Source organism: Nycticebus coucang, chromosome 12 (assembly GCF_027406575.1).
Source record: "Nycticebus coucang isolate mNycCou1 chromosome 12, mNycCou1.pri, whole genome shotgun sequence".
Lineage (NCBI taxonomy): Eukaryota > Metazoa > Chordata > Mammalia > Primates > Lorisidae > Nycticebus > Nycticebus coucang.
The window spans coordinates 41,361,507-41,385,430 of NC_069791.1; the positions used below are offsets into that span (position 1 = coordinate 41,361,507).

Here is a 23,924-nt window from a genome sequence, read left to right on the forward strand (position 1 = left end):
GAGCCAGCTGCTGAGATGTTCTTTTGTGTCCATGGTAGACTCTGGTCCCCCAGAAGGAGTACTTGAGTGTCCTAAGCTTAAGAACGGACCTTATACCTTCCCAGAGTTTCTTTTTCTCCACCACTACCAAATTGGGGGAAGGGACAAAGCAGTTCCTGGCTAGGTTGTGTGAGCCTCTCTGTCAGTAGCTGGTACTTGTGGGAAGGAACAAGCTGCAGTGGCTTTTCAGGAACCTGGAAAGGCTCTAGTGTCTCAGGATAAGCAGGAAAATGCCCCAGGGGGCAGGTGGGACCCTGGAGCTTCCAGATAAATCCTTAATCTCTGCTGTAGGTGAGGCAAATGAGGGAGTGCAGCTGGGCATAACTGGGTTGGGTGAGCTTGCCCTAGGCTCCACAGAAGCTAACCAGTTAGCTGTCGTGGGAGGTTAAAAGTCTACTCCCAGGTTCTACATAAAAGGACATCCTCTTAATGAGAAAGAATTTCAGCTTGCTTTTGGGAAAAGTCTCTCATAATTAAAAATTTTGCAAAAATTCACAATAAAAGTTTTGTCAAATCACTTTTGCATAGATATGCTTTATTACATAGTATGCATGACTCCACACATTATGCATTTCTGCACAATTATTTTTGTATTCCATTTCTCAAACCATGGTATTTTGCTTTATGAGTGATTTAGGAAATTTAAAAAAAATAATGTTACTGAATTTTTAATATAACTTCCTCATATAAGATTGTGTTATATTTTTGTTAATTATTACTAATAATAACTTTAACCATAATTCAGTCAACCTTTCTACAACTGCCACTAAATGCTCTGGACTCACTAACTGATCCTGGCCCTTCCTATCCTCTGGTCCTTAGCTTTGTACCTTTTTTGTAATACCTTCTTTGCTCCTTTGGTCTACCCTCCTTTACTACATCATTTTTTCGTAGTTTCCAGCTCAGCTCACATTTTTGCCTTCAGTAATAACCACTACATAGACTTCTGCTCTCTTCCAAGATGTAAAAATCTCACTAACCAAGTCTGACTCATTTCTTGATTTGAGGGAGTTTATTCAGTCATTTTTAAGAAGTCTTTATGGAATGCCTATTGTATATTAGAAAATGTTTTGTGTATAGAGGTTAAAAAATACAAGTCCTATATATAAATATGCGTAGTCACAAGGGTACTGCAAAAGGTGATGGGAGAGAGATCTAATAATGTGCAATTACTAAAATAATAATTAACAGACAATATATAGGCACTTTCAATCTATAGAGAGGATAAAGTTAAAGTAAAAGAATTTCTATTCATTATTATTAGAAATTATTTTAAATGCAAATGAGTTCTTCACCAGTGCAATGAATCATAGGAAGAAAGGAATTATTTAATCTACTTATTTTAAATAAGATACATTCTTATTCGACTTTGATAGCTTGAGTGGAGTCTTCCCAAAAGGCATTAATGCAGTAGATAAGCAGTCCCCAACATTTTAAGCATTTTTTGACTAATTTCACGGAAGACAATTTTTCCATGGAGGGGGCAGGAGGTGAGGGGAATGTGACAGAAAGTCAAGCTCAGGTGGTTATGTAAGCCACGTGAAGTGGCTATTAATACAGAAGAAGTTTCACTGGTAACCTCCTGCTGTGCAACCCAGTTCCTAATAGGCCACACAGGCCATGGCCCAGGGGTTGGGGATTGCAGGAGTAGATGATAATTCATTTTCAAATACTCTGATTTGATGGTGAAAGCTTCACTACCGTTTTTCTTACCGTTCTGTATTTTAATTATAAGATCTATATTTTACAGGTTATTTGAAACTTGTGTATATTTGCCTTACTATTAAATTAGTAACTATTAAATTAACCATTAAATTAGTTTCAATCTCTGCCATTAAATCTGGTTCTTATGTCTAAAACCAGAGAGAAAGTTGCTATTTTTTATTTTCCCTCAGTTTGTCAGTACTTATGCTTCTGGAGATACCACGGGCCTCCTTTCTTCCTTAATGTTTCTTCCTAGCTGTTGTAGCCCACCTCCAAGATAGCCCAGTGACCCTGCTTCATGGTGTTTAAACCCTGTATCACCTTTTCCCATAGTGTACCAACATGCAGAAGGGATGGTATATGACTCCCAAGATTAGGTTACCAAAGATTTCCTCTCTGTCTCTGATGCTCCCTCGCTTATGAAGTCACTCTCATTCCCTGGATTATCAGCTCTGGGAGGAAGCCCACTGCCATGTCTTGAGGATATTTGCAGAAAAGAATTGAGACCTCGCTAGACCTACACACCACAAAGAACTGAGGTCTGCCAAGAATATGCAAGTGAGCTTAGAAGTGGACTCTTCAGGCTCAGTGACTCTTGAAATGACCGTGGCCTCAACAGTTTGACTGCAACTCCTGAGAAACTCTCAGCCAGACCTCTTGGCTGAGTTGTTGCCAGATTCCTGACCCTCAGAATGTGAGCTAATCAATGTTTATTGTGCTAAGCTGCTAAGTTTGGGGGTAATTTGTTACATGGCAATAGATAACTTATGTACTACTTCCTTAGGAAAATCTACAATAAGATCCAATTTGCCCTAAGGTAAGAGATCTTACTAAAGCTTCTTCCCATAGAATTTGTGAGGCTGCCCGATACATGGATTCCTTAAGAGAGGAATAGCTGTATTTTTTCCTATCCCAGTCCTGGATTTATAATTTGTTCCTCTAATGGTAGGGATAATTTTGTTTCCTCTATCAAAGTCCTAATTTTTTGGTTGATTACAGGGATTTTTGCAGAAAAGCATTTTAAAAAATATATAATGATACATACACATGTACACATCTATTTATACCTCTATGTAACAATGTCATCAAACCTTCAAAGAGGAGCTTATGCCCATACTGCAGAAATTATTACAAAAAATTGAGAAGGAAGGAATCTTCCCCAACAACTTCTATGAAGCAAACATCACCCTGATACCAAAATCAGGAAAAGACTCAACTAAAGAGAACTTCAGACCTATTTCAGTAATGAATATAGATGCAAAAATTCACAATAAAACCCTAGCCAATAGATTATAGCTACACATTAAAAAAATCATACATCACAATCAAGTAGGTTTCATCCCAGAGATGCAAGGCTGGGATGCAAGGTTTAACATAGGCCAAGTCTATAACTGTAATTCACCATATCAACAGAAGCAAAAACAAAGACCATTGATCCTTTCAATAGATCCAGAAAAAGTGTATGATGAAATTCAGCATCCATTTGTAATTAGAACACTTAAGAATATAAACATAGGTGGCATGTTTCTTAAATTGATTGAAGCCATCTATGAAAAACCCACAGTTAATGATATACTGAACGGTGTAAAACTGAAAGCTTTCCCACTTAGAATCTATTTGATCCTGCAATCTCATTACTAGGCATATACCCAGAAGAAAAAAATATCACTTTATCATAAGGACCATTACACCAGACTGTTTATTGCAGCTCAATTTACATTCACCAAATTGTGGAAACAACCTAAATGCCCACCAATCCAGGAATGGATTAACAAGCTGTGGTATATGTATACCATGGAATAGTATTCAGCCATTAAAAGAGATGGAGACTTTACATCTTTTGTATTAACCCGGATGGGGGGGTAGAACACATTCTGCTTAGTAAAGTATCACAAGAATGGAAAAGCAATAATCTAATGTACTCAATTCTAATATGAAGGCAGTAGATAATCTAATACAAGGTGGAAGGTAGGGGAATGAGAGCTTGGGGAAAGGAGATGGGGGTCTTGGTGTATGGCACACCTCCTGGCGATGGGACACAATTATAAGAAGGACTTTATCTAACAAATGAAATCAGTATAACCTAACTCTTTGTACCCTCAATGAATACCAAGCAATAAAAAAAAAAAGCTTTTATTATTTTTACTCTGTATATAGGTGTTATGTAGAGAAAGATAAAAGAGATAAGATAAATTATATGTATACAAATACGCACTTTATTTTAAATCCACCCATGCATTTTATATACATTTATATACGTATGTATGTATGTTAATGTATACATGTTATATAATTTATTCATGCTATGTTTTATGTATACATGTTATATAATCTCTTCATATATATAGACCTACACACATAAATGTATATGTATACGTATACATATAGCTTTATCTGTATTTATCTAATTATAGGAATTTTCTGCATGAATTAAAAGTAAGATGTACTGATTGTTAGAAAATTATAAGAAAACACATATTAGAGTAGCAACTTATTATATCTCAGTCCTTTAAAGTTCTTCATAAAATTAAGAAAAGGAACAAAGAAAACATAAAGGGATCATTCAATGGATTCTAAAGATATGTGTAGATAGTGTTCTTTATTAACCTAAGTAAAATTTCCTTTTTAATGGACTATAAATATTTATATGGCTTATTTTTTTGCAAACAAATATAGAGCCAGATAAAAATTATTTATCTTTTACTGAAATTGTTCCTCTCCTGTTTCCTTGATATGCTAAATATAGTAAGTACAATAAACCTCTTACAAAATTACTATTCTTGTCAAGTTTCATTAATTTGATCAGTATTATCTAATAAACATAATCTACAAAGAATTTACATTTATTATATAATATTATTCTGTTTTAGTCAAGAAAGTACTACAGGAGAATGGGATAAGAGAAAAAAAATATTCCTTGAGAATCTAAACTTTTTAAAAGTGGTATTAATACAGATAAATCTTTGTTGCTTCATTTGCAAAATTTTATGAAATATTTGCACTTATGAAACTACGAACAAGTCAAATTGCATTCTAATTAGAAGTCATATAAAAACTCACTTTTCTCTGAAAAATCACCACCACTCACCTGTACACCCAAGTCTCTGGAATGTTGTGTGCTGCATACACAGTGAAGCTAAGGTGCGAATGAAGCCCAGGATTTACACAGAAAGTGCTTTCAGGTACATGCATAGGCTGAAAATCTGCACAAAAGCTGCTACAATACACATTGATTAGCTGGTGAATGGATGTGGATAGCTCGGTTGTCACTTTCTCTATCAAGCCTAGAAGAGAATAGAGAGAGATCAAGTCATCTATGAAGGGCCATATTTATCATAAGCTATCAATTACGGCCTAAAATTATTTCTAATAAAATTTAAATAACATTCAATTAAAATGACCCTTTACCAACTGAAGCCAATTAGCCCTCTGGGCCTCTGCATGCAGCCTGTTGTAGCTATTAGAAGATAAGGTATCAATACACTTTCATATTAGCAGCAGTAGAAGTTTTGGAAGCATGGCCACAAATTGGAATTTTTTATTGTTAATTTTTCATTCTGATCTAATGTAATTTGCAACATATTTTGTTCTAGTTTGTAATTTTTTTTAGAGTTTTTAAACAAGGAACATGTTTTCTACATGGCATATAAATACTTCAATTCCATCTAAAGAGTCAAACATAATAAATTTGATTATGTTACGATCTTCACCACTACTTGAACATTGATCATACACATTGTGCTAGTATAAAAAGAGAATGATAATATTATACTACATGGCTGGAATTTGAAACTTGAAATGAAAGATTTAAATGTTTACTGAATCTCTTCAAAATCAAAGCCTTTCCTGAGTTTTACCATGAATTATTTACAGGGATTCTATTGATTATTCCTAAAAGTGACTTGTCATCAAAGAAGACAAATGAAGGAAAATTATTAGGCATAGGGGCTAGTGGTTTTCCCCTGGCAGCTAAGGAGATGGGAAAAAACAAGCACATATTAGAAATCATGCTTTTAAGATCTACTGAATCAAATTACTCAGTACAGCTGCTTGTTCAAACACATGCTCTTCCTCATCAGTCGTCTCAGAAACATAAATCGCTCTCTGGTTTTAAGTTGTTTTGAGAAGAAAATAGTACAGAGAGATAGCTTTTTTCTTTGATCGTCTGCAGTATTCCAGTTGGATGTCTCAAGATAGAGGCCAAAGTCAGCATAGAGCATCTCCCCACATCTTGTCTGTCCCTCAGTGGCTTCGTCTATAATTAAACATGTCTTATTTTTGTTTAATACATGCTATTATTCACTTAGTTATTCATAAATTTGTACAAAATGTGTAAGATAGACAAATTTTACTTCTTTGTTATATTTCTGAAGTTGTGCCCTTTGTTGAAACAGCCCAGGGGGACAAGTGGAGGGAAAAAGCTCCAATTAAAATTCTCTGAGAAATCAGCAGTAAGGATTAATGAAGCAGAAGAGTAAAGCAGTATAAAAATAGTCTTAAGAGGTTTCGTCCAACTTGGAGGCCAGTCAATGGGCAGCTTTTTGAATAGCAGGCAGCAGAGACTTGTAAATTTATAGAAACGTCTTGTTTCTCAGTCTCCAGTTTACACTGTGGTACGCTGAAGCAGGAAGCACAGAGGTTTTGTCAATAATTCTCAATTTTGTGCAAATGTGCAAACGAACACACATCTAAAATCAATCATGAAGTGGCGTTAGAGATCTTATAAACTTAAGCCCCAGCACATGTTTTCGGGAACCTTAATGATCTGAGTGTTTACGCGAACTCTAGTCTTTACTTTTTGCACAGAAAGACAGTCCTTGGTTGTAAATTGCTTCTTTGAATAGAGAGGTGCTTAGGCATTACCTTTACTTTCAGAACTCTGGATGAAGACTACATTTTAAATGACATCATCAAAACATATTAAGGACTCAAGACATTGGGCATGGTGGTAAAATATGGTGAAATATTGTTTACCATGCCTGATTTTACTTTGCAAAAGACTTATGATGCCAAGAAATAAGGTAATGTCAATGTATGGGCAATTAAAACTTACTAACTCTAATCTACCAAGATTTACCACAGAATATAAATCTCCAGGAACATTTCTGTATAGTTTTGTGGGATCTCCTATTCCAAGCTCCTGAGGCATATAGGGCAGGAGGCCTCATTATAACATTCCTGATAGAAAGAAAGAGAGGGCCAGTTCCATCTGGGTGCACCTGCAGCCTGTCCACTGCACGCACTATCACTTAGATTCTGTGTTAGTAATATTGTTAGGGAGTACCCATCCTTTCCTTTCCCCATGTTGCTCTCCAGAATTTTATGAATACCTGGAACAGAATGTTTACACTAGCAGAGATTTTTTACTTCCATATCCTCTTCCACCTAATTTTCTTATGTGATATGAAGTGAGGAAGTTCCTCAAACATAATCAAATGTCTTCTTTTGAATGGTGGGAATTACTGTTGAAGGGATATCCCTCTATTACATAACTCTTTACTGAAACTATTAAGCGTGTGGAAGGAAAGATGGGTTATCGTTTGTTATCCAAAGGAGTGTCTGACTTGAAGGGTGTTAGCTGAATATCTGGAGGACAGGCAGTTTCCTTGAAGATATTCAGAATGTTCCTATGACAAATACTATCTACCGTATGTTAATAAGAATAGCCCTGACTACGGACCGCACATTAAATCTAATATCTTTTATGTGTATTAGGAAACCTGAGGATGAAGGAGTTTAGTTTAGGACCACAGAGTTAAAAAGTGGGGAAGTTGAGATTCAAAGCAGTGCTTCCTTATTTGAAAAGTCGGACACTGCTCTACACCAGGTGATCTTACACCCACTGTTTTCTACAAAGTCCAGTGTCTTGCAATTTTACAGGCTCAGAGTCTCCATGAATATTATACCAGAACCTAATCCTCTTACTTGTTACATTTGCTTGTTCTTCAATTAGAGTTTGAATTTAAATTTGAAATGAGTGACTCAGAAGACAGACATTTACTACTTTTCTGACGTTTCTGATTTTTATTACATTAAAATATAATTTAGGTAAATGGTAAATTTTTGCAGAGTCTTGGAATGGTTATATTTTCAGTATTTTAATTTTTAGAAATCTCTTCATTCTTCTCAGTATGTAACAGAAATTCAGGCTAAAAGGTTAGAGACTGTGAATTTTTGTTCCCTTGCATAATAATCACTTCCATTGATAAAAGAATCTTAGCAAAACATTTTTCCCTTCAAAAAGCATTGTGTTGGTGTTACCACAGCATTTGGATAAAAAAATTGAAAAAAATACTTGAGGTTCTATAAATTTTTCTCTTATTGATTTATTTTATTTTATTTCTTTCAGAGTCTCACTTTGTTGCCCTCGGTAGAGTGCCACAGCATCACAGCTCACAGCAACCTCCAACTCTTGGGCTTAAGTGATTCTCTTACCTCAGCTTCCTAAGCAGCTAGGACTTCAGGTGCCTGCCCAGCTATTTTTTTGTTTTTTTAGCAGGCCAGGACTGGGTTTGAACCCACCAGCCCTGGTATGTGTGGCCAGTGCCCTACCCACTGAGTTATGGGCGCCACCCCTATTGATTTATTTTTTAAACATGTGAATACATGTGTGCTTTACCTTTTGCTGGAGTCTCTGGGTTTTGATAAAAATTCTGAAAAGGAAAGGGTATGAAGTAAACTTATTACTCAGAATCAAATTCACAAAATAATCAAACGTAATAATCCAAAATCTAAACACTGTAATTTCTCTGGCATGATAAAAAGAAATAGTTCTTGGCACAGTGTTTCAATTTTCTTATTAAACAGAGGAAATCTAAATTGTATGATGAAAGTGACACCTTCTGAATATTGCAATGAAATGGTAGGTTATTTGATTTTTATAAAAAACAAATTACTAGAGTAGGTTCCACCCTTTGAGTATTATGAGAGTAATTCTACAGGTACTGTCTATGCTCAATCTCCCTTCCATGACAGTGAATAATCTTTTGATAAAAGTGCATTTCTAATTCTCCTTGTTATGTGTATCTGGCTTTTATTCTAGCAGCCAAGTCAGCAAACTTTGGGTAGCACCAAGCTCCAAACAGAGGGCTGCATTGAAGTGGACAAAATGATACAGATTCTCTATATAGTTTCATTTCTTACTTTCTTTTTTTAGGGGATTTAAAAGATGATATTCAAACACTTGGAAAAATAAAATGCCTTGAGTCATATTCTAAATAAGAAGGACAATCTATAATATTATATTTTGTTGTCATTTTCATTGTCTTTTAAGTTCATGTCTATTAGTGTAGTGGTCTTACTTATTTTTATTTTTGCTGGAAGCTTCAAATTACCTTGGTGGCTTATGATCTGCTGTTATAACTTAATTATTGTGAAAACTATGTAAGGTAATTCATCGATTTCCTAAAAATAAGGTTTGAACCAAAAAGAAAATTAAATTTCCATAGGATCTACTTTAAATCAAACAAATTTAAAAAAATTTATAAGTTCAAAACTATTTTAAAAATAAACATTTAAAAGCTTGCTTTTAAGAAAATATAATTAATTAAAAGCCAAATTTTCAAAAAACACTTAATTAGGGAATAATCATTTTCTGGTACCAAAGAACTCATTACAGTATTCTTTTAGAGAAAAAACATTTTCATCATGATTAAAATGTAATTAAAATTTACATATATGTAATTTATATATAATTTTATATGTATAAATTACATATATGTAATTAAAATTACATATAATTTTATTTACAGATAATTAAATTAAATTATATGTAAATATTATGTATATGAATTTGCATATGTTAAATTTTATGTATATAAATTTACATATAATACATACATAAAAATTAACATATAATGTTCATGTTTATATGTACATGAACCTTCATATATACATGAACCTTCTCAGAAGTATTTCTATTAGCTAGACTATTTCACCTAAATATACTTTCAACAACTGTATGCAAGATCGTTACCCTATCTGTGTGGGTGAGACTATTAAAGGTGTTAGCTTGACTTAACTAGAATTCAATTTATTCAGAGATACAGACTTGCATTATAAAATCACCATGACATCCATCTATGCCACAATGTGAAAGACAATATATTTTACTTTGTGGTTCTTCTACTGTATGAACATTTAATGGAAATATGTGAACTTCTGGAATACAATTTAAAGGATGGAAAATTGTTTCCAGCTCTGGATGGGAGCATGAAATAGAGCACAACGGTGTTTGCAATATTATTATTCTTCTAGCCAACATGTACATTTAATAAATACCTAATTACTTCCCCGTGCGGCAGGAAATAGTCCCTTGCATGTTGACCAAAAAATGCAGCCAAGGAAAAGAAAAGCTTCTCAAATTTCAGAGTTTGTTGGCAGAAGACCTGTATTTCTCAGTGTTTCTTGAATCTTAAATTCACAGTGGGTGGAAAGACTGAATTGCTTTGGCATTGTTAAACTGTAGCTGGTTACTGCACAAGTTCTGGAAAATGTACTTACTGTGTGTGCCAACATTCATATATAGGTGGGCTCACAAGATAGAATGAAAAGGATGAAAAATGTATAAAGGCAACTGATACAGCATAAATGAACTTTTAAAAGTCTGTTCAAATAAATAGGATCCATTTTGGGAAGAATATTGAATAGCTTGACCACCGACATATATTAATTAAAACACATAATTGTCAACTCTCTTTTTAATTTCTTATGCATGAAAATCAGTTTAGTCTATTCACATACAGAATAAATAAATATATAGATGAGTTAAAATTCTGCAAAGAAAAATCATGCAAAATATAGTACATAAGGCAAGTGAAATGTGCATAGGAGCTTTTATTGAACATTTTAATTCCTCATCACTTTCCTAGGAAATAATCAATTTCTCCATGAACAGTTTGTTTGGCTTCAGATATATTGAAAGTTTGACATTTCTAAGAAAATTGTCATTTCCTGCTTTTCGATGGCTTCAGTCAGCTTAAGAAATGTGCCAACTATTCCTATTTTCTTAAGTGTTCTTGTTAGAAAAGGATACTGAATTTTAGCAAATGCTTTTCCTTCATCTATTGAGGGGATCATATGGTCTTTGTTTTTGCTTCTATTGATATGGTGAATTACATTTATGAATTTGCATATGTTAAACCTACCTTGCATCCCTGGGATGAAGCCTACTTGATCATGATGTATAGTTTTTTTTTTTTTTTTTTTTTAATGTGTAGCTGCAATCTATTAGCCAAGATTTTATTGAGAATTTTAGCATCTATATTCATTAGTGAAATTGGTCTGTAGTTCTTTTAGTAGAGTCCCTTCTATGTTTTGGAATCAGGGTGCCATTTGCTTCATAGAACATGTTGGGGAATGTTTTTTCCCTCTCAATATTTTGGAATAGGTTCTGCAGTATAGGTACAAGCTTATCTTTGTAGGTTTGACAGAATTCTTGTGTGAAGCCATCGGAACCAAGGCTTTTTTGTTGTTATTGGAAGCTTTTTTATTGTTTCTTCAATATCAGTGCTTGATATTGGTCTGTTCAAGAGATCTATTTCTTCCTGATTAAGTCTAGGGAAATGATGTGATTTTAGGCATTGGTCCATTTCCTCCACATTGCCAAATGTCTGGGCATTGAGGTTTTTGTAGTAGTCAGAATTAATCTCCTGTAGCTCTGTGGTATCATTGTTATTTTCCTCTTTTTGTTTCTCCTTGAGGTTATTAAAGATTTTACTTTTCTGTTTCTAGTTAATCTGACCAATAATTTATTGATTTTGTTTATCTTTTCAAAGAACTTTTTGTTTCTTAAATTTTCTGAATGATTCTTTTGTTTTCAAATTTATGTATTTATGATTTAATTTTGGTTATTTCTTTTCTTTGGCCAGATTTGGGATTCAATTGCTCTTCCTTTTCCATTTCCTTAAGATGATTCATTAGGTTGTTGATGTGCCCTCTTTATGTTTTTTTGGATGTAGGCATCTAATGCAATAAATTTTCCTTAGAACTGCTACTGCAGTATTTTACAGGTTTTGGTGTTTGTGTCTTCATTGTTATGTTCAAGGAAGTTAATGATTTTCCTTATCTCTTCCTTGACCCAACAGTCATTTAACATAAGGTTGTTCCTTTGTGTGGGGATGAAAATGTTTTTTGGAGTTAAGTTCAACCTTTATGGTCTTGTAGTCTGAGAAGACATAGGTATAATTTCAATTCTTTTAATTCTCTTGAGGTTTGATTTGTGTCCTAGGATATGATCTATTTGGAGAATGTTCCATGGGCCAACGAGAAGAACATGTATGTTGGTATATGTTGAATGGTACATTCTGTGTATGTCTGTTAAACACAGTTGTTCTAGGATTGTGTTTAAGTCTCTTGTATCTTTGTTTAGTTTCTATTTAGAGGATCTGTCCATCTCTGTAAGTGGCATGTTAAAGTCCCCAGCTATTATGTTGTCATAGGATACATATTGCTCATACTAATTAAGGTCTGTTTCATAAATCTGGGAGCATTTAAGTTAGGTGCATGAAGACTTAGAATTGAAATGTCTTCTTGTTGTATTGTTCCCTTGATCAGTATGAAGTGACCTATTTTTAAAATATTTTGATGTTAACCATTGTGATGAAAATGTGTCAAATGGTCTATGAATCGAGTGTATGATGCCCCATGATCATATCAAATCAATGTACACAGCTATGATTTAATTAAAAAAAAATATTTTGAAGGTGTTCCTCCATGACTTTTCATATTCATCACTTTCATTGTTGATGCAAATAAAGTATTTAAATTTCTATATTAATTTTACTGCCTGATAACACAAAAGTTTTAATTAGATATAGAAATCCCAACATTAAGAAATTATAGAATTTTCATAACCACTAATCTACTTAAAGCAATAAGCAGTCAGAACAATGATTTATATATAATAATATAATTGTCTACATTTTAAAATCAATCTTTTTAAAATTTCCAGGCTTGTATATTCAAAGGTAGTATAATCTCCCTTGTTCTTTTCCATGTAGGTAAAGAATGTATGTGCTCACTCTCTCTTAAGCAGTTTCACTTACACTAGAAAATGTAGAAAGACTTGGTTTCAAATCCATATTTTGCCACTTATTAAATGTCTGTACATAAGCACTCTAAACATCAAATATTAATAATAAAATTAACATTGAAATACTAACTTTGTGACATTGCTGAGAGGATAAATTGAAATAAAATAATAATTAAATGAGGTAATGCATATGTGAAACTATTTCACATGTTGAAATGTGTTAGAGAATATTAGTTACTATTATTATTCTATCTTCCTGCTCTATCATCTGTTAAACTAATAATATGAATAGATTCATTGTGACCAGATTTTGTAATATTTTTCTTGGGCAATAATTTTTCTTTAATTCTACATTAGACCCACAAAGCCAGGAAATCATTACAGGATGTGGGATCTAGAGAAATTTACTCAGAAATTATAAAAGCCATGTACATTGAAAATTCAATAAAAGATACCACAAAACTGATTTTTTTTTTTTTTTTTGCAGTTTTTGCAGTTTTTGGCCAGGCTGGGCTTGAACCTGCAATCTCTAGTAGATGGGGCCATTGCCCCACTCCTTTAAGCTACCTATACATGACATTTATACCTACACACACTGGTGTCCATAAGTGCCATTAATAACCTGTATGAACACTTGCATGTGAATATTACAGAAGTGCATTCATTTAGGTTGGATTGGAGTATTGATTTTAGTTTCATTTGGAAGTTACAGAATAGTTACAAACTTCAAAGTTGTAATAAATGTCCTTTTAATTTAATTAAATCCATTTCGCATAATAGCATTGAGTTGCTAATACCCCCCAATAATTGCAATGTACAATGTGTGTGGCTGCACACGCAGAAGAGAAATATGGTGGTTAGTCAAAAGACTTTCACTCTCATTTAGTAATTATTGAAATCAAGTTTAAAATAATTACTGTGTAACAGATAAATATGTTTACCTCTGCTTTTCTCTGAAGAATCAGACTTAGTTCATTTATTGCATCTGTAATTTGCTTGGTTTCCACACATCCTAGAACACTGCATATTTTTTTAACTTCTTCAGTAATATTATCCACGTTTTCCTAGAGATGACAAGATTCACATCTTACCACTTATGGAAATGTAGAAGGTAGTAATTTCACCCTCAAGCAACCCCTCTTTGCATAAGGAGGAAATGGAAATGTTTTCTTTCACATAAAAGAAATGTCAAGACTCTGGTTATCATGTGCTTCGGGCCATAATTTTCATTTAGTGAATGCTCAAAGGTAGAACTTACTTAGATCTAACTTAACATTACCTAAAATAAAATGAGAGCAAGGTAGAGGGAGAGGTAGGGTAAGGAAAAGGGAGAGAGAAACAGAAGGAGGAGAGGAAGTAGAAGAAGACGGGAGAGAGGGAGAGAAGTTATAGAGAGGGAGGAAAGAGAGAGATGGAGAGAGAAAGGCTAGAAAACTCAAACTTAGCAAAACATTTTAAAAACAAAATAATGACGGCAGAACCATCTAGAGTTTCAGAATGTATCTGTTTTTAGAATCAGTGTATAGGAGGGGAAATTTATTAAAAATCAGATTCACAGGGTTCAGAACAAAATTGAGACACCCAATTGTGGTGTTAGGGTGTTTGTTAATCATTTAACTGCGATATGATATTCTTGAACCAACTGATGTTTCCAAAAGATCATTGATGACAAATATTCTTCTTAAAATCAAAATTCCTACACTTAAAATATATAAAGATTTTTATGGTCACTGTTCTAAGATCTTTTCATTAGTGTTTCCATATCTTAGGTTTGCACATTTTCTTAGATATGCTTTTTTTTAAATTCTGCTCTATTTTGACTTTATTAGTTTCCACATATTAGCAGTAACTATAGTGAGAAATCTCACTTTATTCTTTAATTCTGTGCTAATCACATTTTAGTCTGCAATATTTTTATGTACCTTATCTATATCATTAACAATGATGGCTTCTCGGAATTCCAATGAAAGATTAGAACAGTTTACTTCAGGAAGAGATGGAAAATATTTCTCCTTTTTTTTTCACACCAAGATACAGAGTCACAGCACAAAAAGATTTTAACTCTCCCTATTCCAGAGCATTTTCTCAACAAATATCAACACAGAGACACAACGCTAGTTTTATATTAATGGGATTCCACTTTGCCTCTTTTGCAAAAAAAAAAAATATTTACTTTTTAATTTGTTGCCAGTCCCTCTTTTATGTGATTTTAAAGACACTGAAAACTGATGACAAAACCCCAGGAAAAATGACTAATTAATACTATCAAAGTCAAAATTAAAATTCCAAAAATGTCAACAGATTTTATTAATGAGCTAAAAGAAGATGCAATCTAATTAGTGTATATTTTTAAGTCTTTTAAAGATTAAGAAAGCACAACTCCTGGATTTTAACATGGGGGAAAATTGTGAGTAAGACATATGGAAAAAAGTCAGTTATTTCATTATGTGTGAACTCATTATAAACCAACCTTGTGATGTGGCTGCCAGATGATCTACTTCATTATTCTCTACAATTAGAAAGTTAAGTGTTCCGCCACATTTTCCATGTATATTATCTGAACTGGAATTTGTCTTGGAGTATCTACTGCTAATGAACTTGACAAATTGGATTTTCCCAAAGGACAGCAACCCAACTATCAATATTCTGTTAATACATTCATTTAGATCAGCAGAGTAGACAATATTTTCAGCTTTGCAGCTGGGATCCATTTATGCAGATCACAGCTCTTTCCCTTTTTAGTTGTGACTGCCATCAAAGTATTTAACTCCCACATGCTTACATTCTTGCTACTGTAAAATGGGAATAATAATAATTATAAGTTTATTGTAAATATTAAATTAGATAAATACAGAATAACTGCTTGGTGGAGAAAAAAGGCTAAATTTTGATGTTTAATTAGTTCATTTTTATTTATTCCCACAGAAGTTTCAGTTTATAAGCAAAATCAGACACTGTACATGCCCAAATAACTAATAAAAATTAGAAATTTATAAAAACTATGGGAGAGGTACATAGTAGATAATACGTTTAACTTTTCATTCCTATATTCTAAGTAGATTGTGAGCTATGTGAGCTTGTGAAATCTGTAAATATTGCTAATTAAAATACATATGTGGGTCACTGTGTCGTTGGCAGTGGATTTATTCAATGCCCTACTCCAATCTTGCAGTACTTCTTATCTGATCTATTTATCTCATTTAATCTTCACACATATTCTGAAAGATAGTGTATCATTATATTCTTGAGTCACTGAGATTGCTAGGATACGTTAAGTAAAATGCTGCAATTCTAAAATTAAGTTGCCAATTAACAGGATATGAGAACAAACAGAAAGGCTAGATTTAAGATGATTTCAAAATGTTACTCTGGAAAACCAAGACTATCAGGTGTCATTCATTATAGAAGAAATACAGAGAAAATGGGAAGATGTGGGGGAGAATCATGATGAAGGGATTTTTTTTACACAGAGCTTGAGCTGCCTGGGAGATGCAATGGGATTCTACTTCTAGCTTGAGAAACTATGAGATTGAGAAAAGGGAGATGTGCTATACATAAACACACACACACGTGCACCACCCGGCCTGCTCGTACAAAGCCTAGATGAACCATAAGAAAGAATGCAAATGGATAGCTTAACCCAACACAAAGAGGATGAATCTCTGGGTGGAAGAAATTCAGAGGCAACTTCAAGTCTGAGCAGTAGCTCCAACATTGAAGCTGCAGTGACCTAGAGGACATATCAGATTTCGGTGCTCTGGTTTGGGAATTAGTGCTTATTGCTCACAGTGGGACAAATGCTGTCATCTTAGGACCAAACCAGTTGGTAGAGGTAAAAGAAGAGGAAGAACTGGAGCTACTGACCAAGAGGACTTTTGGGGAAGCCTCTCTTTACCCCATCTTTGAGTGAGGAACATGATTACCTGAGACATTGAAACCCTAATCTGTGTGGTGTGGGGGCTATGGAGCATTCATTTATACCACGTATAATGGAGATTTAGGTTAAAAATTGCATTTGGCTATTGTGACTATTTTGGTACAGGCAGAAGCAAATGCAAAGTTGCTGTATACAAACATTTTCTTAATCCCTGTTCACAGAGTTTTTCCCCAAATACAGATGCATGCACCCATGCACGCACTTACGCACACACACACAGAGACCCTGGTAGGAGGGGAATAATCCTGCTGAGCCTGATCCACATTATATGAAACTACAGACATAAAACACTGTAGCATTAGTACCCTAATTCAGGTGATGCCAAAGACAGACATGAGCATTCTTTATATAAAGTAATACTTGGCTGAGAATTTTAATATGATTGTCCAGAAAGAGAGAACATGAATAGAGGAAAGAGAAGTTGAAATCTGGGTGCATAGTATTTCAGAACATCTACTATTTTGCTAACGGAAATTTGAAACTCACAGAGTACAGAGACATAAGCCATAACACTGAAGCTTAATGGACAAAAATGTAAAAAGTAATAAATGGTCCTAGAAAATTTTAGTTTGGAAAAACAGGAGAAGAATGAAACATGATAACCACTTTCAAATATTTGATGGTCCGTAAAAACAGGATTCTATTTACTGTTAAGTAGCTCAGAAACAGAAATGATAAGTTAGAACAAATGTTTGCAAATTTGTTTGCAAAGAACTTTAGAGAAGTTCTTTTTGGCTGAATATGAGAAAAATCTTTGTTGGAATTCTTTGTCCAAAAATTGAGTAGGTTACTTTTGAGTGAAGAGTTATTCCACTTTACAGGTATCTGAGCAGTCAGGAGTGTTTAGAGGAGATTTTTGCATTGCATAAGAATTTATCTTACCTCTAAATTCTTTCTAAATCTTATTCTTTGGTTTAGCGATAACTGAAAACAAGTCTGTGATTTTATGCACAATATTCCAGTCTCATGATATATTTGATGTAGCACAGATTTTGAAGAAATAGCATTCTAATAATTAAGCATACCTGAAAAGCATTTTGAACACTGGGAGAAGTTGATGATAAACTTTTCTCCTTTGCATCTTTCTGGAAAACAAAACAAAATGAAACACTGAGTTCTTCCCCCCGTTTAGCTGTGATGGAGACTAAAGCAATATGCATTTTAAACAGCCATGAAACAGCTTACTATCTCCAGATTTTTATATAAACGTTAATGAAATTCTGTTTATATAAACATACTAAAAACATCAAATTCAATTAAGGCATTGAGAGACAAATGGAGAATGTAGAATGCTTTCGTTCCAGGTTTGCTCATGAGAGCTATTGTAAATTATTTTTCCTTAAATATAAAAAATAGTCTTTGGAGTCACAGTTTGAAAAAAAATTCAGAAAAACCAATCCCACTGTAACGATGAAGAAAAGCCAGAATGTGTACAAAATCATAACTTCTCCTGACCCAGGAGAAATGAGAGGTCACAAGGTGACCAAGTAAACTGAATTAAAAAACGTGACGGTTCCTCCTAAGAGAGATGGAGCAAACCAAGCGTTCAGTCTTTGACAGAGACAGGAAAAAGAGATGGGCCACATACAAGTGGGTATAAAGAAATTAGCTAAAAATTTAATTCATTTTTAAATGCCAGATTGAGCTGGCATGCCAATTTGGAATATGAGGAAGCCCAAGACATGTGGGAACTTTACAATAACCTGCAAGTTCTTTTCCATAGGCACCTAATAGTTTCTCGGAGGAAATGTTGAAGTCAGTGCTGGGAACTGATGGCCTATTTCGTGGCACAGGTGTGTAGGTGATTAGCTATTTGGTGGAGGACAGTCATCCACTCCAGTGAACCCCTCAATTGAAGCAAAAGTCTCAAGCTGTGGGGGGGTGGCAGCAAACCTACTGTCATCCAGAACTCAGGAAAAATTTCCTTGTTTCTGTGGGAAAAGTAAAAAGCGAAACAGTCTACCTGTGGAGCACAGGTAGGATGTAGGTGAAACTCCTTTGCTATGAGGGAATGGTAGAAGCAAAATCCTTTTGCTCTTGGGGGAGGAGGAGGAAGCCCTGTTGGACCTGGTATTCTGCAAGCATTCCAGCCAAAAGTCAGAAAGGAGCAGTGAACTCTGTCTTGCAGAGGAGTATCTGCAGGTAGAAGACAGAATCTGGCCACCATGAGGAGGAGGTGCAGGAATTCTCAGAAAGTCCCAGGTCCTGAAGCTCAAGTATAGAGTCTACCTGAGTTGTCAAGATTATGCAGTAGAGAACACATATCATTTAAGATAAATTGTTCAGAAATAACTGGCTTTTCATTTAGAAAAAATGAAACAAAACCATTGTGAGTTACTTTCTAACACACGCACAGAAAAGCTTGGAATGAATCATAGAACCAAAAAATAGCTAAAACTATGAATAGTCTTTAAAAAATTGGGGGGAAATGTATGCAAATTTGCATAGGCAAATCTTTAATAAATAGGATGAGAAATTATGTTATAAAGTTAAAAATAATCATTTCTGCTCTTTGAATGGCACATAAGTAAATTCAATGAACAGATGAACAAACAAAAATAAACTATAGACTGGTAGAAAATATTTTCCATACTCATATATCTCATAAAGAACTTTCTTCTGGACTATATAAGAACTGTTACAATTCAATAATAAGAGGACATATAGTTCAATTTTAAAAATGGACAAAAATATCCACATAGTACTTAACATGGGTACATTTTATTTTATATAAACTAAATTAAACTTGGAGTAAATTGATTTAATAAATAAGACACAGTGAATGTAAAAGGATGAGCCACCAACTGGCAGAAGATATTTATAATACACATAGCCAAAGGAAGAATAAATATATAAAGACTTCCATGAATCTATCTGAAAAAGATAAAAAAATATAAAATAATGCACAAAAGTTTGAACACGCAGATTATAAAAGAGGATAGTTGAATGTTACCATTTTGAAAACAAAAGTAAAGAATCAATGAATTTATTAATGGTCAGAAAAATTAAAAATAAACCCCAAATACCATCATATATACCTCCCATTGGCAAACATTTCAAAAGGGACTACACGACATACGTATGGGAAGATGGAACACTGGGAACTTTCATATGTTGTGAAATATCAAAAACCTTATTATAAAAATGTTTGATGCTATTTTGTAAATCTATGTATTTACTGGAGAAAAATCCTTACTGTTCCACCATGTACTGGTACACCTTACTGTACCTCCTTCACATGTACACCAGCAGCAGAACAGATAAATAAGTTGAGGTCCATTCTTCTAATGAAGTACTACACAGCAATGAGGATGGACCAATCACACTCCTGCGGGATAAGGTGGATAAATCTCACAAACAATATTGGGTGAAGAAAGACATCGGGTTCAAGAAGTAATGTAGCTGGATTCCATTTATGGAGACTTTAGAAAGGAAATCAAAACCTGGCATTGTTGATGAAATGATAAAGAAAATCTACAAAATATTTTTCACCAAAGGGTACTTGTTGTGTACGGGAGAGGAGATGTGAAGTGGCACAAGGACAGAACCCATGATACCAGCAATATTTTGTTCCTTAACTTATTGTTTAATAAGAGTGCCTGCTCTATTATTATTCTTTAATTTGTGTTTATGTGATGTTATTCATGTCTTGTATAATTCACTATACACATTGCAAATGGACGGTCAGACCATGTCATTCCTTCGCACAAAACCCTCCAGTTCTTTGTGTTTCGCCAGGAACCCAAACGATGTTAATAGTGACCACCTTCATTTTGAGAGTCTACTCTTACTTTGCATTTTTACATTTTGTCAAGTCTGCGAGTGTTCTAGGGCACAGTGGTTTCAATCCGCCCTTTGGCTAAGGTAGGTTTCAATTCTGGAATTGTCCTTCATTTTCCTGAAGTGTGATCTTATCCCTTTTATTTCCATGACTTTTCCTTCTGTGACTTTTCAACTGGTCCTTACTACCTATTCATTTTTTTTTTTATTAAATCATAGCTGTGCACAATAATGCGATCATGGGGCACCATACACTGGTTTTATATACTGTTTGACATATTTTCATCACACTGGTTAACATAGCCTTCCTGGCATTTTCTATTTTATCCTATTTCCTTCTTATGAATTTTCATTGCTCCTTTCCCATCTTTTCTTATATTCTATTATGAGTTCAAGTAAATTTTCTAACATTTTTCTTTTGGATCCTATACAAGCCTCTACTTGAATGATAGCAATAAAAACAGTAGTAGTAATAGCAATAAAGGAATACCTTCACTTATTTTTTCTTGAGCACTTATTATCTCCCAGTCAATATATTAAGCACACATTACATCCACTATTTCACTGCTTATTAAAAATATCATTTATTATCTTCACACTAGGGTTGAATAATATGAACTCTTCAAAGGCTGAAGAAAAAACTTTCACGGGGGGGGCGGTTGACACACATACATCTCTCTGACTTTAGAATCTCTACTCCTGATTTTTTCCTAAGCTGTCACTAATGCTTAATAATTGAAATTGGAACGTCTAAAAATCCAGCAATAGATTTGCTTGTTACTAAGAAAGCTTCACTTCTTTAAAAAAGCTAAATGTATGCTATAAAAAACTCTCTGTACCCTCTTTCTTTCTATTTATACATGCCCTTCTCTAGTCTAGGTGAATACGCTTGGATTTTAGATTTAATCAAGTGTCACCTAAGTGTTATTTTGCCTTCCTGACTGAATTATTTAAGTCTTAAATAATAGAGATGTCATAGTCTCCTACTGATCTACTTGAAGCAGCAGCTGAGTGATGGGCCTTATGGTAGAAGGATCTGGAGGTTCTCAACTCTTTTCATGACAGGTAGATGTTCCATGATGGTAAACCACATTCTAAAGCATGAATTCTTCACTCTTAGCCCACCTATTTATAATTAGTTCAACAGCTACTCGTTCTTAGCATAAGTTTGTCATTAGTGACAAGGACTAATAACTTTCTCTGAAATTCTAACTGCCATTTTAATAAGAGTTTTGGATACAATGTAGTAGAGGCTACTGGGAAGAAAAAATTGAATCAGAAGTTAATTCATTTACTGAGGATGAATTTTTATGTGAATATGTTGACTCAATCATCAACACCTTCAGTATATGGTTTAGACTTTCATTTCCACTGATTCCAATGAGTAAAGAATTCAGTAATTTGCATGAAGTACGTATTCAGTGACACCTTTGGAGAAAATTTTTTCTCTTTCTTCTATTCTTAATTTCAAAATGCATTCAGAAAATATTCCTTACACTTCAGGGTATTAAAAGATTAGAAGACAGAAAAAATGTTTATTGAAAAGCTCTATGTAAATTGCCTACAAAACTAGACATTTTACATAATAGCCAGAATGCCCGATCTGAAATGAGTAGTGTCTAAAACATGTTGAAATAATAATTCAGATGAAAAAAACAATTCCAATGAAAGAAAATACTGGATAATTTAATTCTTCATATTCATGTCATATTTATTTAGCTGCAAGTATATTATTTTTCCAAATCATCTATATAATCCAAGTTGGAGAGATATGATAAAACACATTTTTCAAGCTGATACTATTTTGGACATTGATGAAATGCTTTTTAATACACATGTCAAATAAAGAGAAACTGCAAAATTCTGAATTGATAATATGATATTCTGTTCTCATTTCTCAGGTATTTACTATTGAGTCTTCTGAGGAAAAACTCATTTAAAGAGCTCATTGTCTTGGACTGAATTCATCATGAAAATCACAGACTCTGTGACCTATTTATAAAACAATTTCGTTGTGAGTGATGATTGCTGTTTGCCAGTGATAATGTAAGGATAGTATTTCTTTGGTGTTTTGCCAACTTTTGAGTCATATTAGGAAAATGTACAATAGTCAATGGTTGCTTTCAAAGTGGAAATGCTGGAGGCTTCATATATGAGTAACACAATAAAACTTCTGAATTTGGAAATTAAGAAGTGCTACAGATTCTCAATAATTCATGTGTGTGGGAAAAAAGATGTGATACATGAGCAGTGATAAGACATTTAGATAAATAAAATTTATTCCTAAGTAGGTTACCATAACCTCAAAAGCATTTCCACATAAAGAGACATAAATGATCTAGAAATGGGGTTTAATGTGCCCTGAGTATCTGGTCAATTTCAAATTTTACTCCTGAAAGAATGACAAGCACAAATACTACTCATGACATTTTTATGAAACTTAAAAAAAAACATCCAACGTTGATTCCTTTCACATCTTAAACTTCCAGACTCAGGCCAGGTGCAAGAAAGAAAAATAGAATTAGAGTGAGAGGATTTCACTTTGGGAAGGAATAAGATTCATGTATTTTTCATCTCCATTTCTTTAGATATTTTTGTGGAATTCACATATAAGTTCAGTATCTCCATCAGGACATATAGTTTATTATTTTTGGATCCTTTTAATGATTGCTAATATTAGGAACAGCTATCTGAAATGTGTATTTTTGTATATATACATATATCAGAAATCAATTATTTTACAGAAAAAGAAATGTTTATTTAAAAAATTCAGGTATTCTCTGATTCATACAATTTTCTGTAATAATAGGATGCTCTATCTGTGAAAGACTAACCCTTCCCTGGAAGAAGTTGCTGTAAGAAAGGGATGCCTAATGGAAGTAAATGAGTAAAAATGAGTAAACCGATCTTTTTTATTAATGTGCTCTGTATACACACAGTAAATGAGTAAAACTGATCTTTTTTATTAATGTGCTGTGTATACACACAGGTCTTTCACAGCAGCTGTAACACTTCACTGCATGTATCTTCCTTTTTCTATTTCTGTGTCAAAATCAAGGCCTTTCTAGTGGTAGACCATCTGCTTTATTTGTTATTCTTATTTTTAGAAACTTGCAAAGTTTTAGAAAAACACTATATTCTTAATACATGCTCACTGAATTCATAGATAAAGTAACAAAAGTCAATTACCTGGGTTTTCAACAGGTTTTTCAGGTGGAAGTCATATTTTTTGATTAGTGTTAGGAGACACTGTCTGAAAAGATAAAACAAAAATCTTGTTTAAAATTGGGTAGAAAACTTAATTATCTTTAGCACAAACATTTCTCACAAGTTCTGTTTTGCCCAGGATTCTATAACAAGTGTGGTACAAAAAGGATTAGTGTTGACATATTTTAAAAACATTTCATGTAGGTGCCTTATAGAGTTTGTGCA

General features: G+C 33.7%; 1 protein-coding gene across 3 annotated transcripts in view; it reads right to left on the minus strand.

Annotated features, from left to right (window-relative positions):
• The window catches only part of PIK3C2G (phosphatidylinositol-4-phosphate 3-kinase catalytic subunit type 2 gamma), a 453,317-nt gene that overhangs the window by 329,867 nt on the left and 99,526 nt on the right, over positions 1–23,924 (minus strand). For all 3 annotated transcript variants that reach the window (XM_053556309.1, XM_053556307.1, XM_053556308.1), the window contains 5 exons: positions 23,682–23,745; positions 17,738–17,797; positions 13,717–13,839; positions 8,363–8,396; positions 4,832–5,027 (listed from right to left, as the gene is read on the minus strand). In XM_053556309.1, coding sequence (XP_053412284.1) covers positions 4,832–5,027; positions 8,363–8,396; positions 13,717–13,839; positions 17,738–17,797; positions 23,682–23,745 — 477 coding nt within the window. The remainder of the gene's footprint in view (positions 1–4,831; positions 5,028–8,362; positions 8,397–13,716; positions 13,840–17,737; positions 17,798–23,681; positions 23,746–23,924) is intronic.